The sequence below is a fragment of the Parus major genome, chromosome 2, assembly GCF_001522545.3.
Source record: "Parus major isolate Abel chromosome 2, Parus_major1.1, whole genome shotgun sequence".
Lineage (NCBI taxonomy): Eukaryota > Metazoa > Chordata > Aves > Passeriformes > Paridae > Parus > Parus major.
This window is the reverse complement of record NC_031769.1, coordinates 69,183,643-69,199,636: the sequence shown is the minus strand read 5'-3', so window position 1 is coordinate 69,199,636 and position 15,994 is coordinate 69,183,643. Positions and strand designations below refer to the sequence as shown.

The 15,994-nt window shown below is 42.7% G+C and overlaps 1 protein-coding gene across 1 annotated transcript in view; it reads left to right on the top strand.

The window, feature by feature from the left end:
* CDH20 (cadherin 20) overlaps positions 1 to 12,181 on the top strand; it is a 118,975-nt gene extending 106,794 nt beyond the window's left edge. The window contains exons 10-12 of the mRNA XM_015619552.3: positions 1,353 to 1,470; positions 8,620 to 8,871; positions 10,557 to 12,181. Coding sequence (XP_015475038.1) covers positions 1,353 to 1,470; positions 8,620 to 8,871; positions 10,557 to 11,056 — 870 coding nt within the window. The 3' untranslated portion in view covers positions 11,057 to 12,181. The remainder of the gene's footprint in view (positions 1 to 1,352; positions 1,471 to 8,619; positions 8,872 to 10,556) is intronic.
* The last annotated feature ends 3,813 nt before the right edge of the window (positions 12,182 to 15,994 follow it).

Sequence of the window (15,994 nt, the reverse complement as noted above, 5' to 3'; positions counted from 1 at the left end):
ATGTCAAAAGCAACACGAGACTTCCCGTTGCACACACTCTAAACCAGCACCTTCAAGCAAGCAGCAAAGATTCTGCTCCTCTCCCTTCCAAAACCCCATCAAAGCCCTTGAACAAGGTCACCAGTGCCAGAGACAGACATGACCTCTCCCTCGCTGGGCCTGATGCAAGCTCTGCCACTGATCATTTTTAGGGAGCCACTTCTTCTCCACCACCAGGGTCTATGGTGGGGACTGGAGCCTCCTAATGCAAAGCTGTCTAGCTTAAATAGCATTTAAACACATAGACACACCTCTCATGATCTGTGAAGGAAAAATTATGCAAGTAGTATCACTGTGTGTTTGCTGAAGCTTCTCCCAGCTGTGAAGCAGAATGAAATACCAGCTCACTGCTGGGGTAACTGTCCTTACAACTATCATATATAGGATATTTTCATCTCACCAATTTGCAGAGATTCTTCATAAAATAGGCAATAGAAATCATTGCCTAAACCTTTTTTCCTGCTTTTGAAGGGTAAGTGTCCTAAGTAATAAGTTAAGTTCAGTATTATTCTGCTTGCTAATCTGGACTACTTCCTTCAGCAGAGAACACTAAATTCTATTGCCACACTTTAAAACATCCTGAAATCAGTTTTAGGGTGGCATCCCTAAACATATGAATATATGAATCCCAAAATAACTTTAAAGTTAAAAAAATGCTGGTGAAGATTTATTCCTTGTCTGAAAATATGCCAGAATGTTTATTCAGACAGTGCTCATTGTGCTTGAAGCTGCTAGACCTACTTTACAAAGCCTCTATAAGTGAAGTAACAAATCTCTTTCTGGATTTAGCATTGTCTTAGTTTTTTAGTTTGGTATTATTTATTGCATATGCAGAGTTTCTGCATGGTTGGCTTTTCTCTGATTTCCACTGACATTTTGGGAAGAATTTTATTGATTAAAAACTAAAAGAGGGGCAAAATAATCAACCTGAAGTCATTTTCTACCTGCATAATGAAGCTGAAAGTATGAGCTTTCTTACAGGCTCTCTAGTGCACAATGAATCTTCTGAAAAACCTGGGCCCTCAAAAGACAGAAAAATCATGCAACAGAAGATAGGGATGCATGAGAGGAAAGTATCTGTTATTTGAGTTAAACTGAATATCTCCTCCTTTGTTTAGAAGTGATGTGTATGACCACAGCAAAATCTTTTCTGTTCTTGAGAGAAGACTGTACCTCTGGAAGACAATTTTATTCAAATGCTCCAGTTGCATATATTTGAAGATATAAAATACATGTTATCTGTTTGATTGTTTGTTTGTATTATAAATATTTTGCTTCTCACCTGTTTCTACTTTTTTTCTTGTATTCTCTAGCTGATTCAGACAGTGAGTGCCATCGACAGGGATGACCCGCAGGAGGGTCAGCACTTCTACTACAGCCTGGCTCCAGAGGCAGCAAACAACCCCAACTTTACTCTAAGAGACAATCAAGGTAATCAGAGTGGACACAGACAGTTAGCTACTCTAATTTTTAATGCCTGATTTGGACTTGAGAAGCTGTGACTTACAGTGGGTGATAAGACAGCCATTTCAAATAATACCAAGTGACACCTGCTCCTTAAAGGCAATAAAAAAATGACATATTACTTAATACACTTGAAGGTTATATGATATTTTCTTCCCTATAAATATTCTCTAGCAATAGTCCCCCTTTTCTTTTTCGAGGAAATGTGCCAGTGTTTTGTGCAAATTCAGATCTTTTGGTCAGGCTGCAGGCATCTCAGATTATCGGAGTGGAAACTGCATTTGCTCAAAAGGAGATGCTTAAAGGTAGGATAGTAACTGTAACTAGAAGAAAAATCTGAAGGGAATTACATTGCTCTTTTTTGCACTCTTCCTATTTTCTGCCAGGCACAGAAAAAGGGAAGGTTTTTGTACTGTTCCAGTCTTTTCCCCCAGGCACTTTTTTTCTTTCTCCTTGCACATCCTTATTTCCCTAGAGAAAGAGGGAAGTAGGGAGGACTCGCAAAGCCTTAGGGAGGTAACTTGGTGTACAGCTAAAGGTCTGTGTAAGATGACCTAAGTAGAAACTGAAGCACCAGTGGGAAGACTCATGGCAAATCACTGGCATTTGAACATTCTAACCAGTGGAATTTGATTCTTTTGGGAAAGCTTTGGTGGATTCGGAGCCTGCAGGAAAGTCCTGCCATAGCAGGCCTTTGTGTGTCTGCTGTTGATCGCTGATCTCCGTGGGCAGACAAGGTCTAAAATCAGGTCCACACCAGCCTTCATTAGGAAAGAGGGATGACCTTGAGTGACCTGGTGCAGAGTTTTGAAAGTCAGTATTGAGGGGCTGGATTTCAGTACGAGTTTAGTGTGTTAAGTACCACGAATCAGCAAGCAATTCCAGAATAAATGGGGAGAATGACTGGCCACCTGCAGCATCTATGGCCAGCCTCCAAGCCTAGCCTTGCCCCCACACATGCCTACTTGTCAAGTTTACTTCCATAAGCCCCTATCTGGGCCTCTCCAGCCATATGGAAAAGCAACAGAAAGGCTTAAAAAGAATCCCATGCCTTCACTAACCAAACATGTCTTAAAACATGCTACTTGCAGTTGGAGTCCTTCTCCACAGCATGCTAATGCTCTTTAATCCCAAAGCATCCCAAAGATTTTTTTTGTATAGTGTCCCTGAAGCCTCCCCACACAATTTCTTGCATTTTGATCCCCTTTTTCTCTCCCTGTCTTTTTCACTTGTGAGTATATACTGCCAAAATAAATGAAAAAATATAACACAACTATTGCTAAAGCATTTGGCAAAGCAAGCTCATTTCATCCTCAAGGCATTGTTCTAAAAAAAGAAACTCGCAAAACTCCCAGCATCAGATGCACTTTTTCTGTCTAAGGCCATACTTGCAATAATTTATAGTGACAGCAGTGACTGAATGGCTGTGCCTCCCACTCTGTATAAAATACCAGTTTTAGTTTTACATATGTATGTGTATATATATATATGTGTGTATATATATATATATATATATCAGAAGAAATTTAGGGTACTATTAGTTACTAATTTGAAATAAAAATGGCAAGTATCAAACCACTGACTGAATGATCCAGCTAGTATAAGAAGAATATTAAGCTATTAGAGAGCATCCAAAGGAGGGCTGTGAGGATGGTGAAGGGTTTGAGTGGAAGCTGTATGGGTGCAGCTGGGGTCACTTGGTCTGTTCAGCCTGGAGGAGACTGAGTCTCTAATTTCCTTGTGAGGGGAAGCAGGGGGTCAGGTACTGATCTCTTCTCTGTGGTGACCAGTGACAGGCAGCATGAAACTGAGTCAGGGGAGGTTTAAGTTGAATGTGAGGTAGACATTTTTCAGCCAGAGGCTGTATGAGCACTGGAAAGACTCCCCAGGGAAGCGGTTATAGCACCAAACCTGTCTCAGTTCAAGAAGCATTTGGGAAAAGCTCTCAGCACAGTGTGACTCTTGAGGTATCCTGTGCAGGGCCAGGAGTTGGACTCAATTATCCTGATGGGTCCCTTACAACTCAGCATATTTTATGATTCTATGATTAAGGGTTTATTTACTGCCTCAGCAATTTGGAGTGCAGTAGTCATTTCAGTAAAAGTAATTTATGCTTATATTTTCATCTAGGGGCCGCTAAGAACAATATAAATCATGTAACTTGGGCACAGAGGGGGTAGCTATACTGTTTGTCACAGGGTGGCTAGCCAAGAAACAGAATGCACTTTGCTAGTCACAGCCTGTGCCCATAAACAGGAGACAGGAATGCTTCCCAGGCTGTGGGAAGGCACTGTTAAGATTAGCAATTGTGCTGATTACTTGGTTGTCCAATGTAGCACTAAGAGAAACTGCAAGACATGTAGCCTTCTTGGCAACAATTAAAACCTTGATTTATACTGAGCAACAGATAGATCACAGTTTGCATTCTGATGAGCTGTTTTACATATTTTTTTGGCCCTTGTAATTTTAGTCTCTGAGAACTTCTTCAGTCTATTCATTCTTTGCATATCTTCTTCAGCAGACAGAGAAATGCTATTGTTCTGCTTTATAGATGGGGATCTGGGGCAAGGAGAAATTAAGCTACTTACACGCTGGGTTCTCTTTGAGTTCAGTAAAATCAGTGAGAAATAGACATGTTAAGTAGCTGCAATGACCTGAGCACAAATGGCTTCTCAAGGCCTTATAGGATAAATGTGATGAAGCAGGGAATTGAGCTGGAGTCTCCCTTCTCTTCGGTGTCAGCTGTAGGGCATTGTCAAGCCATCCTCATCCCACCTTCTTCCAAGTGAGACTATTCTGGGAAAAAGTTAGAGAGGCTTGCTGTAAGAATGAACAACAAAATAAGCTAACTGCATTTCCAGTAGTTAGTCTAATAAACTCTGAGTTGATCTTCTGTTGAACCTTAATCACTGCCTTCCATCTTGGGAACCAGGAACTGTTGAAGAGAGAAGCCTTTTTTAATGGATGCAGGATCAGATTGGTCATACCCTGACCAGGCCTGTCACTGGAAGCCTCTGGCAGTCCTTCACAACACAATTAAATTTGTCCTAGGAAAATTTTTAGTTATTTCTGCCTTCCTTAAAACTGTGGTCTACTTCACGCATGTAAGCAGTGAGCTGAAAATCGTCAAGGAAAGGTGTGACTCTTTCTCCAACCCAGTCATGTCTTGATTGACTGCTTCCTTGTGTTCTTTCTCCCACTCCTGGCAGAATCTTTCTTTATATTATTCCTAACTCTTCATAATTATTACAATCAGTTTTTAAAGTCTAAAAGAATTGTCAGGTTAATTATCCCCAGTTCTTCTGCAGGTGCATGCAGAAAGAAACCAAGCCTTTCTTGTGAGAAGAGCAGTGCTTAGCTCTGATCTCAAGGTTGGGACCTACACAGTGGTTAATTCCCTTGACCTCTCCAGAGAGGTACATTGTTTCCAGTGAGATGGAAAACTGCAGGAAGATGGTGCTCCATGGCTTGTTCTCACAACCACACGAAGACACCAGCCTGCACACCTGGGGGAAGTTCAGTTTTCACACAAATGTGGAACCAGCCATGCTGCAATCTTCAGCATCTCTGCTCAGTGTTGGAGCTAAGTGCTGCCATCCAGCCCTCTTCAAGCCAAAGGTGCTGTGTTGGAAGCAGAGAGGAAAAATATTAGGCATTCTTATTGTGCTTACTCTTATTTTTTTTTTTTTTTAATATAATAGGGCTTTCATGTCCTCACAAGCCCTCTTCTCTTGATGGCTGGGGCTTAGCAGATATCAAATTTGGAATAAAATTGTGTATTCAAGTTTCTGCCGTGCTGCATCACATTCCAGCATGTCCTTCGCACGTCAAATCACATTGGCTTTTGATGAGTCACACAACAAGCTTTGGCACCAATGTATTTCAGTTGCAGAGTAACAGGTAGAACAATTCTTTAGGGATGATTTGGATGCCTGCCTAGTACAAAGCAAAATGAAACAAAAGGCCTGAAATGTAATGCTGGAAGTTACAAAGGGAATTTAATCACCAAGAACATTTAAGACCTGGATGATATGGTCAGCCCATCACAGCAGAAGGTATATATACATACATATCTTTCAATATTAGATTATAGAAATGTGGTTTTGGCCTGAAAAAAGAATGATTAAAAACCCTTGAGATCTCTCACTAGTTGAGCTTGCACAGCTTCTGTCAGGTTCACTGCCTGTGACTTCTACAGGCAAAGTTTGACCAGTTCAGAATAACTAATTTTTTTCCCCTCACAAAGAGAAATTTTACATGAAATGAAGGTTTGCTGTCACCTGAATAGAAGTTGTGACTTCTATTGTAAGTCAGTTTAAAGAAAGTGAATCTTTCACCCAGGAAAGAGAAAAACAACCAAATTACTACAGTTAGGGTGACTCAAGTATTTTCATTGTAATAGCATAAATGCAGGCACTTTGCCACTTTCTGCCTTTGGGCTGCTTTTGCTCATGCCATCACTGGCCCAGTGATGAAACAGTGTGATATTAATAGGTGTGGAGCACATATAGAGGGCACATAAACAGCCCAAGGGAGAGAAAGCAGTTGTATGTGGCCCAGGAGAGAGAAGAGAAAGGTTTGAGCAAGCAAGGGCTCCTGTCCACAGCACTCCCTTTGCCCAGGAGCTGTGGGAGGCACAGGGTACTGCTCTCTGATGAGTTTTGGGACACATTCCTGAATCACAGAGTTATTTAGATCAGAAAAGGCCTCCAAAATCATTGAGTCCAACTGTTAATCTAATGCTGCTAAGTCCACCACTAAACCATGGTCCTAAGTGCCCCATCTACACATCTTTTGATTGTCTCCAGGGATGGTGACTCAAACTCTTCTCTGGACAGCCTTTTCCAGTGCCTGATCACCCATTCGGTGAAGAAATTTTTCCTAATATCCAAGCCTCCCCTGGCACAACTTGAGGCCGTTTCCTCTTGCCCTATTGCTTGTTCCTAGGAAGAGACCTACCTATGTCTGTCCATACCCACTGCACATACACAGAGCTGCATTGCATATCAAAGGTGAAATCAATAAACACTGACATATAATTAGTTTTAAGCAACTTTTGAATTTCATCTGGCACATGGTGGTTTTTTCTTAAAGCTCCAGCTCTTGGGATCACATGATTTAACAAGACACTACAATTTCACTATATATTTGCATGCAGACATGCAGCACACTTCAGAATTTTATGTTTTCAGAGTAAAAGCTTGAAATGTCATTGATGTGCAAGAAAAAAGACCCTGAGATTCTTTTTAAAAACATGTCACAAATTTAAATTAATCTCATAAACTGTGGAACCTGACATCTCAATACTTAGGTGTACTCTCTGATGCTATGAGACTTGCAGCACAGAGTTTGTAATTTGGTTTAGTTTAAGTCTAGGAGACAAATCTGGCTAGTCTAGCTTGAGCTTGCCTATATTCCATAGCTGGCTGTATATGACAATTGATTTCCCTTCAAAAAGCCATCAAATCATTTTTGATGTCCAGACTACAGTAGGTAATACAGCTGAATTTATCTGCATGTAACCTGAGTCTCTACACTGAAAAAAAAAAAAATCACCTAATATTTAAATCTTAGCAGTGAATGGACAGAGAAATAATAAGGAAATTTAACATTTCTATGTTAATATTTTAGGTTTTTTCACAGTCTACTTGTGATCAGAAGGTTTCTTACCATTTCCAGGTAGCAGTCCCATTGTGTCAATCCACCTGAGAACAGCTGATCAGCATCCTGCATTTTCAAGCACAGCAAATGTTCCTTGGTAACAACCTGGAGATGCAGGTGGCCAGACTGTTTGGCCTGTTCTGAACCAAGGGAATGGGAAACAAAACTAAGTAGTAAAAGAAACTGCATGAAGATATCTCCCAAAAAATGCCACAGCATGAGTGCACGGAATCAGAGCTCGTAGGTCTGCCAGAAAAAAAATACCTGTGTTCCTCATTTATCTTTCCTGGCCCAAGCCTTGCAGACATGTTTGTAAGAAAGGACAATTTTCATGCAAGCTCCTTTAGACTCCTTGGAGAGACAGATCTCTTTGGAGACATTCAATCTTGCACTTTCCAAAAGGCTCAAAGTTATCACTGACAAAATCAACACTCATCTCCAAAGTTTTGCTTTGGCATCCTGAGATGGGAATTGAGAACAGCTTCCTGAATCCACTTTCCATTTCTTTTTCACCTTTTTTTCCCACCTTTTTTTTATTAAGAAAATTTATGCACAATCTGAGGAATTTGAGGGAGAAGATAGACAGGAATTCAAATGCCACTGGTAAATTTTGACATTAAAAAAAACATGTTGAATATGAAGGAAAAAGCCCCAAAGGTAGGAATTTCCCTTGAAGTGGCCAACAGCAACTGGCTGTTAGGTCACTCTTTTACTATTTTTGTCAGTAGCATCATTTTGATTCCTTTTGATTTAAGTTTTTATTAAAAAACAGGCAGTCACACTAAATGAAGCAGAATGGTCACATGAAAGCAGAATAATTCTGACAATAATGACATGAAGCATTCTGACTTTTTTCTTTGACAGAAGTACTACTGAAATTGCATGTATTTCACAGAAAAAATGTTTAGTTGTGAATTTTCAACTCTCTGCTGCTTTAGGATAGCAAGCTGGGTTTTTTCCTTTGTCTCCTTGTTGCCTCAAGCAGATGACCCTGCTATGTATCAAAAACCACAGAGTGCCATAACATATCCACAAAGGTTATATGCCAGTATCTCCAATATGGTGGCAGCATCTGAGATCTAGAAAAGCTGCTGAGCATAAGCAAACAGGGACAACAAGTTGCCTTCAACTGTTCATTTCTGTCTTGCCCTCTGAAAGCACTCTTCACTAAATCTGAACACTGTGAGTTTGCCCTGGGCACCTTATATCAGAAGGGTTAAAGGCAGGTCCTAAGGTGTATATGCCTCTCAGGTTTGAATCTATGGCCTGAGAAGATACTGGAACAGGGAAAGCTGAGGCAAAATGATTAGTGATGAACTGATTAAAAAAAAAACGAAGAAGAGGAGAGAAGAAAAAATGGATGTGGGTCTAGGGCTGATTTTTTTTAACATTTTTTCTCTGCTGAATGTATTTGCTCTGCACATAAGCTGTTCTCTGTTTATTTCCTGCCCGTAGACAACACAGCGTGGATTTTGACAAGGCGCTCTGGCTTCAGACAACACGAGCAGAACACCTTTTACCTGCCCATCCTGATCAGCGACAACGGGCGCCCGGTGCTGAGCAGCACGGGCACGCTGACCGTGCACGTGTGCAGCTGCGATGAGGAGGGCATGGTGATGTCCTGCAATGCCGAGGCCTATGTCCTCCCTGTCAGCCTGAGCCGAGGGGCACTCATTGCCATCCTCGCCTGCATCTTTGTCCTGCTAGGTAAAGCCTTCACTTCTTCTCGGGAGGGACGGACTTTTCTGTTCTGATCCACCAAAGCTGTAGGACCTAAACACACACATCTATGTATGTGTGTATACGTAGGCGCATGCATATCTAAAGGGCCAAATCAAGGACCTGATGGTGTAGTCAGCTGCCTATGGCTTCAGGCTCTGGACTGTAGGAATGGGGGAAAACTATAGCCTGCAAATAATTCTGCCGGATGCCTAAAGTGCTAGGGTGTCTGATATGGCCATGCTTTCCTGCAAAGATATGGCAGTGGGAAGTATTGAGAGCTGTGGTTTGGGGCAGGTTAGTTTCTCATCCTGCTCCACAGGAAACAGTAGTGGTAAGCCCAGTTCCTTTTCTTGTCTTTTGGAGACAGGTGTCCCCACCCCCATCCTTTTATCTTGAGACTCTGTTGCCGCTGAAGATGAATAGATCACACGGACACAGCTCGAGGTGTGGTGAAAGGAAGAGAAAGTTTATTTTTCCTCCCAGGATTTATAGGCTTGTGACCATGGCCAGGGATTGGATGGTCAGGATAACACTTTCTCATTGCACTGGCCATGAGAGATGTCCATCACGAGGCGTGTAACAGAAAGAATGTACACATATCTATGTTTACAGTTACTGTCCTGGGAAAGTCCTTAGAAAACTATGTTAGCAAGCTCAGAAGCTGAGTTTTCAGGGCAACAAGACTCTACATTTAAATGGTGCCCGTGCTGCAGTAAAGGGGCTGAGCATCTTGCATGAGTTCTGTCTCCACAATTAAATTTCATGCTTTCCTTGCCCAGACATCCTATGTCCCCTGTTAGCTGTTGGTATCAAAAGAACTTCAGTTCCCTTGTTCACTCTCTCAAATCATGCGATACCTAGTTCAAAACACACATTCCCTGAAATTTCAGGGGACCCAGTTTGAGGAACAGTGTAGTAAGATACAGGAAAAATTCTTTAAAAGTGCCTCAATTCTGGCTCTTCAAAGGAGCCTAGATACCTCAGTTCAAAATTTCAGTATCCAAAATATTTGCTGAGTTCTAACTCTGGAAATAGTCACCAAGTGATGGCACATTTCCAATATCAAAGGGCTCTGGTGCCTGTAAGACCACTTTTTCCCCTTGCTAAAAAGCACAGCGAGGGAAAGGAGCACCAGCACTGCAGCACTGTAGGAGGCTTGCAGATAAACAAAAACTCGTTACAGCAGACCAAGGGACAAGCTCTGCATTTTGCTGTGTAGGCAGACATATCACTGTGGTGCCTTAGGACCATCCATCTCTGTCACATGCAGTGACCAGCCCAAGAGACATCCCCAAAGCAGGCTGAAAAATCCACCCGCAGAGCAGAAAACAAAATATTTCTATGGCACTATGGTGCTGCAGATAAACTGCTACTGACCTCTGAGCTGGCTAGCTTTAAAGTGGCAAGCACCACTGGATATATATGTCCTAAGTGTCACCAAGAGTTAAGAATTCAGATGACAAAGGGCACAGATTAGCAGCACCTCAAGCTACCAATTTTGACTAGGTAGTGAGAGATTTCTACACCTCTTAGCTTGCAAACACCACAGCTCTTTAAATCCACGGAGCTAGCTGGGTTCACCCAGGGGAAAGTAGGGCAGAGGAAAGTCTGAAGCCCTGGCAAGATCTGCCTCCTTGCTGACAGCCCCATGTCTTGCTTGGCTCCCTCAGTGTTGGTGCTCCTCATCCTCTCCATGCGGCGCCAGCGGAAGCAGCCGTACATCATCGACGAGGAGGAGAACATCCACGAAAACATCGTCAGGTATGATGATGAGGGTGGCGGGGAGGAGGACACGGAGGCCTTCGACATCGCCGCCATGTGGAACCCGCGGGAGGCCCAGCTGGTGGTGAAGAACCGGCAGGACATGCTCCCTGAAATAGAGAGCCTCTCCCGATACGTGCCTCAGGCCTGCATCATGGACAACAACGTCCACAACTACGTGCTTGCCAAGCTGTACGAAGCTGACATGGACCTGTGGGCGCCTCCCTTCGACTCCCTGCAGACCTACATGTTTGAAGGGAACGGCTCGGTGGCAGAGTCGCTCAGCTCCTTACAGTCCGTGACGACAGACTCAGACCAGAGCTACGACTACCTGACGGACTGGGGGCCGCGCTTCAAGAAGCTGGCCGAGATGTATGGGGCCACAGACAGCAGTGGGGCTCTGTGGTAACAGACAAGGAATGGCAGAGGGCTTTCCATGTGAAACAGTGTCCGGTTCGGTCCATTCTCATCAGATGCTTCCATGGACATGGGTGAGGCCTCATAAAAAAATAGCAATACAGTGCTTGGATGAGAATGGGAAGGAGGGTGTGAATGAAGGTCTCTCTGGATCAGCTTTACTCAGTTAAACTAAGTCACATTTTTGAAACTATGAGAAACAGAAGGAAGGAAGGTTTTTCCTGGTTCTTACAGCAAAATTGGAGAGCTTCACACCTGGAATATGTCATTGAGCTCTCTCGCTCTCTCTCTCTCTCTGTCTCTCTCTCTCTTCCTTTCTCTCCCCTTTGTACACGGCAGCTTACTGAGCTCTATACATCAGGGTTCAAAGATCTGTAAACTCCAACTGAAATTGCCACCACAGACAAGTTGCTTCTCACTGGTCATTTTTTTTCCCATTAAAACAGAAAAGAATTGCTTGCTAACAAGAGAAAAAAATCTGCAAAGCAGAAAATTGAAACTGGAATCTCAGAGGGCTCCTTGTAAACTAAACTCCTCCCTCTGTTGCTAACAGAGTTCTTTTTTAATCCTTTAGAAACAAGGCTGAGGTTGGGGGATTTTTTCCCATGTGATTCAGAGGGCTGGGGAAGAGGCTTTGAATTTCTGCTCTAGTTTAATGGCTGATCTGTGAGTCATTGGCGTTAACACTAATCCATCTCCTATCGAGTTTGTGTAAATTTATTCTTGACTCTTTAAAACCATGACTCTGCTAAACTGCTCAGAACAAAACCAGAAAATCTGCCTCTTTTTGCACTGTAGATGTCTCTTCCATGTGCCAAATGTGAAGATTAGATTCTACCAATGAAAGCCAAATAAATTTTAAAATAAGAAAAAGCTATATTTGGTAACTACATGGGTTAGATGGGCTTTCCTAATCTGTGTGAGGTCAATCCAAGGGATGTTTACATACTGTAGATAACCTACTTGAACAAATGCAGTATTATAGACCAATAAATGGATGTAAGAAAATTACATGTATAAGTTTTGTATATTTGTTAATTTTGGTAATAAATATGATGTACTGCATACAGTACAGTACCTTAGCACCTCTTTTAATAAAAGTTAAACAGAAGGGAAAGTCTGATGGAAATTTATTGACTGCTTTGCACACAGCAGTTAGTGCTTATCTGCAGCTTTACATGCCTTGAGCATCAAGAAAAAATGGTTCATCAGCATCATGTCAAGGAGACAAGGCTTCAGTTTGCAGAATCGAGCAGATTGTCTGCTTCTTTTATCACTGTTCACTTGGACATTGCCCCTAGCAGTGAATCAGCCCAAGTACAGCCCACCAGACTAGCTACTTTTCTAATCAAATCATGCTGAAGTCAAAACAGTCTTGCCTGATATTTTTGAAACACTAAGGCTGGGGCATTGATACATCTGGAAACCAGTTACACAGCCCTGATAGAGTCTTATGCCTTCAGAGACATGACAGACTAAGATAAAATACCTATTTATTCTTACTCTGCAGTCAGTTTTGCACCTGGATCCTCTCTCGTTTGCATGTATAAATGAGAATAGCTAGGGAAATTACACTAACACAAGTTTCATGGAAAGTGATGAAAGGCCTTTCTCTGAAAGCAGAACAGTCTGCAATGGAATTTGCAGGTTTATTTCTAGCTATGGACTTTATACACCTCCAATTGCCCAGAAAGTAGATATGCACACAACCACCCAGTGTGTTGTGTGTGTGTGGTTACCACACTTTTTACTATGGGAATGCTTACTTAGTTCCTGTTGCAAATGTGCACAAAACATTGCAGTTTCTACTTTGCCTAACCTTAGGTTATACCAATTTTAAGACAGGAGCCTTGTTTCCATAGACTCACACAAAGTCATGCATCCACCGAGGAAAAATGGTTTTAGTGACTTCTTGCTTGCTAATCTGATGTGATGAAAATCTGGACCTTCATAATATGTCAAGGGCTCTGCTCATCACCTGAACATGCTTTACACCATGCAAAAAGATCACTGACAACTATTTGATAGTGATTTTTTTACTCATACCATAGCACTCACTCTCACATGTCATATTGATTTTAAAACATTAAACTAAAACTGCAGCCATCATGCTCACAGAAGTCGTGTAAAGGACACAAAGCTGCTGAAAGTCTAAGAGCTTCCTTGTCTTCTGCCACCAGTGATCCCACAGAACACAGGCAGGAGGACATCTATTCCACCACTTCCCTGTCTGATCTAAACATTAGTTTTACATATTTTAAGCAGATGCCTCTTTCTCCTTAAAGCCACAGCTGTTAAAGCTTTCTAGGCAGTCTTCCACAACATCAGAATACTCATTGCTGAAAGCCTTCCAGGGGAGGTATAAGACATGTACCCCTTGCAGCCATACAAGCCATACATGCTCCACAGAGCTATGATTTGGTATTTTCAGACCATTACTGTCTCTCCCAGTAGCCACAGTCTACTGTAACAAAAAAGCCTCAAGATTGTTTTTCATATCTTGATTCCATCATAGTTTAAATTTCCTATTATAGGCAGAGTGGGAGGATGGGGCCTAAAAGTACAGTCCTGCATCATATTGCCTTCAACCTTCTGCACTGACTGAGAGTCTTCTCAGCACAAGCTGCCTCACGGGTCCATTTTGACTCCACAGAAGCCCCCAGAAGTGATCTCTGCAAGACAGGCAGTGCAGCAGCCAGGAGCAGTTTCCCAGGCTGTGTGTCCCCCAGTGTGGGAAGATCAGCAGCCCTCTTGCTAGGGGCTTGCACTCATGCCACAGAGGAATTCGTAACCCACCTTCCTAAGCTGCATGTCAGCGTTAGGCTCTCTGATTGTCCTCAGGTTGGCCTCAACTTGTGATCACAGTCAATAGCTGCACAGCTTGATGTTGTGACACTTACCAGCTGGTGTTTAGTAGGCACTTGGCAGCCTGGCACTTTTTTTTTTCTGTTTTATGGAACAGGTGACAGTGTTTCTGCAGTCTGTGAAATCTCTATGCCAACAACCAATGCTTGCATCTATTAAACTGCCACAAACAAAACAGAAGAACCCCCTGGTTTTCCTGATGAGATATGAAAAGGATCAATTTTCAGGCACGTCAGGTCTCAGTAGGCCCAGAGTAGAAGAGGAGTGAAGACTCCAAGCCCAAAGGAAATGCGTGGTGCTGTCGGTGAAACAAGGACTCTGGTCACACAGGTCCTCAGCCTCCTGCTCAAGGGCAGGCGTGGCAGTGTGCATGAACATTTGCAGCACTACATAAAACCTGCTCATGGTTTACAGCCAGGGAGTTCAGCCTGCCATGGTGGAGGGACTGGGCTTTGCCACACCACCAGACACCTCCAAGGGACAGTCCCAGTTCTGCACGGCACCCACTCTATCCAGTACCCTGGTGTAAGGGCAGAAATGTCAGAGGGCCAGGACAAGGTCCGACATTCCTTCACCAGTGTCCAGCCCGTTTGTGCTCCAAGGTTGGTCTGAGTGCACAGAGCTTTTACCACTATTCATTTTGGTTTGTTCCTCTGATGACGTTTTTTCCACAGCTGCCAGTTCTCAGGGGAAAACAAAAGGACTTGCCATCCAGCAACAATCCCCTAGTCTCAGCTGTGGCTGCAAATCTGTGGTTCAGATGAAAAAATAACAGAGCATGCAAGTCATTTTATTAATTTCAGCCACTTAAAACTGAGCATAAGGGCTAAGCAATCCATCTCAACTCTCTCTGTCTAGCAAACAGACAAAAAGTGATTCATTCTCCCCATCCTGGCCATCTGTATGATGCTATGGCCCCCTGCAGCTGTATGCTTCTCAGTTACTGTCCTGGCCTCTAGGGATGCATCCCTGCTGCTCAGTCTGGCTCTAGGCATGACATTCCCAAGCCCTCTGCTCTACATTTGGTTTTACAAGTGGCCATGGACAAACACTATAGTCTGTGATGTTTTCCTTTACTTTTCCTACCAGCCATCTCTGTCTTGTCTTGATGGATTGTATGACCTGCCACTTTTATCCTGCACTGGTCACCACACCTAGGCTCTGAGTAGCAGTGTTCTTTAAACCATCTGTCAAGGACTCCACATCTCTTCAAAGCAAAATACAGAACTCAAGAATGCATGAAAAGAGTTAACATCATTGTTTCTAGAGTAAATTTTCTAGCAACGCTGCCTTTCATTTGCTGCTGCATTTCCCATTTATCCAGCTTTATTAAGCCACTCTTGATTTTGCCATTTCTCCTCCAGCTTTTATTGCTCTTAATCATTATCAATACCATCACATTGCTGCTTAAAATTTCCTTTTAGACCTATTAAAGGCAATAGTGACACAAATCCTTGGGGAACCCGGAAGTTATCTTTTGGTCACCTTGAAATATGATTTATTAGCCTATGCCATTATTTTCCTTGATGCAACTTTCACATAGCACAAGCTAGAACCTGAGATCTGAGCACAGCTCCCAGGAACCATCAAATTCGAAGGATGGATGTGTCCCAGAAGTCTGTTCTGCATATGCATATGCACCACACCACTTACTTGTCCTGGCCATGAGTAAAAGAAAGGAGGCATATAAAAGAGGCAAAAGTGATATCTTACAGATTCCAGAAAATTTCTGACCTGGACAAATTCAAAGTTGAGGAGATTCAGTTGCTTTTGTGTTTGTGCTGCCAGGCTCTAATTATTAATAATAAGATAATAGAATCACCTTGGTTTATGCCAGCTTAGCTCTCAGTTAGATCTAACTCAGGAGAGAAGGTGGGCTCAATAACAAGTGAGGATGGCATGTGAGAAAATCTCTACTGTTGCAAGCTAGTTATGTTGCTGCTCTCCTTCCTCCTGTGTGTCAGGGTGAGAGACAGCCCATTCCATCCTGCTCAAAGGAATAGCCTTTCATGTACTGTCTCTACATGAAGTTGGTGTAAACAGACAGTGGGTCTGTCCAAGACAT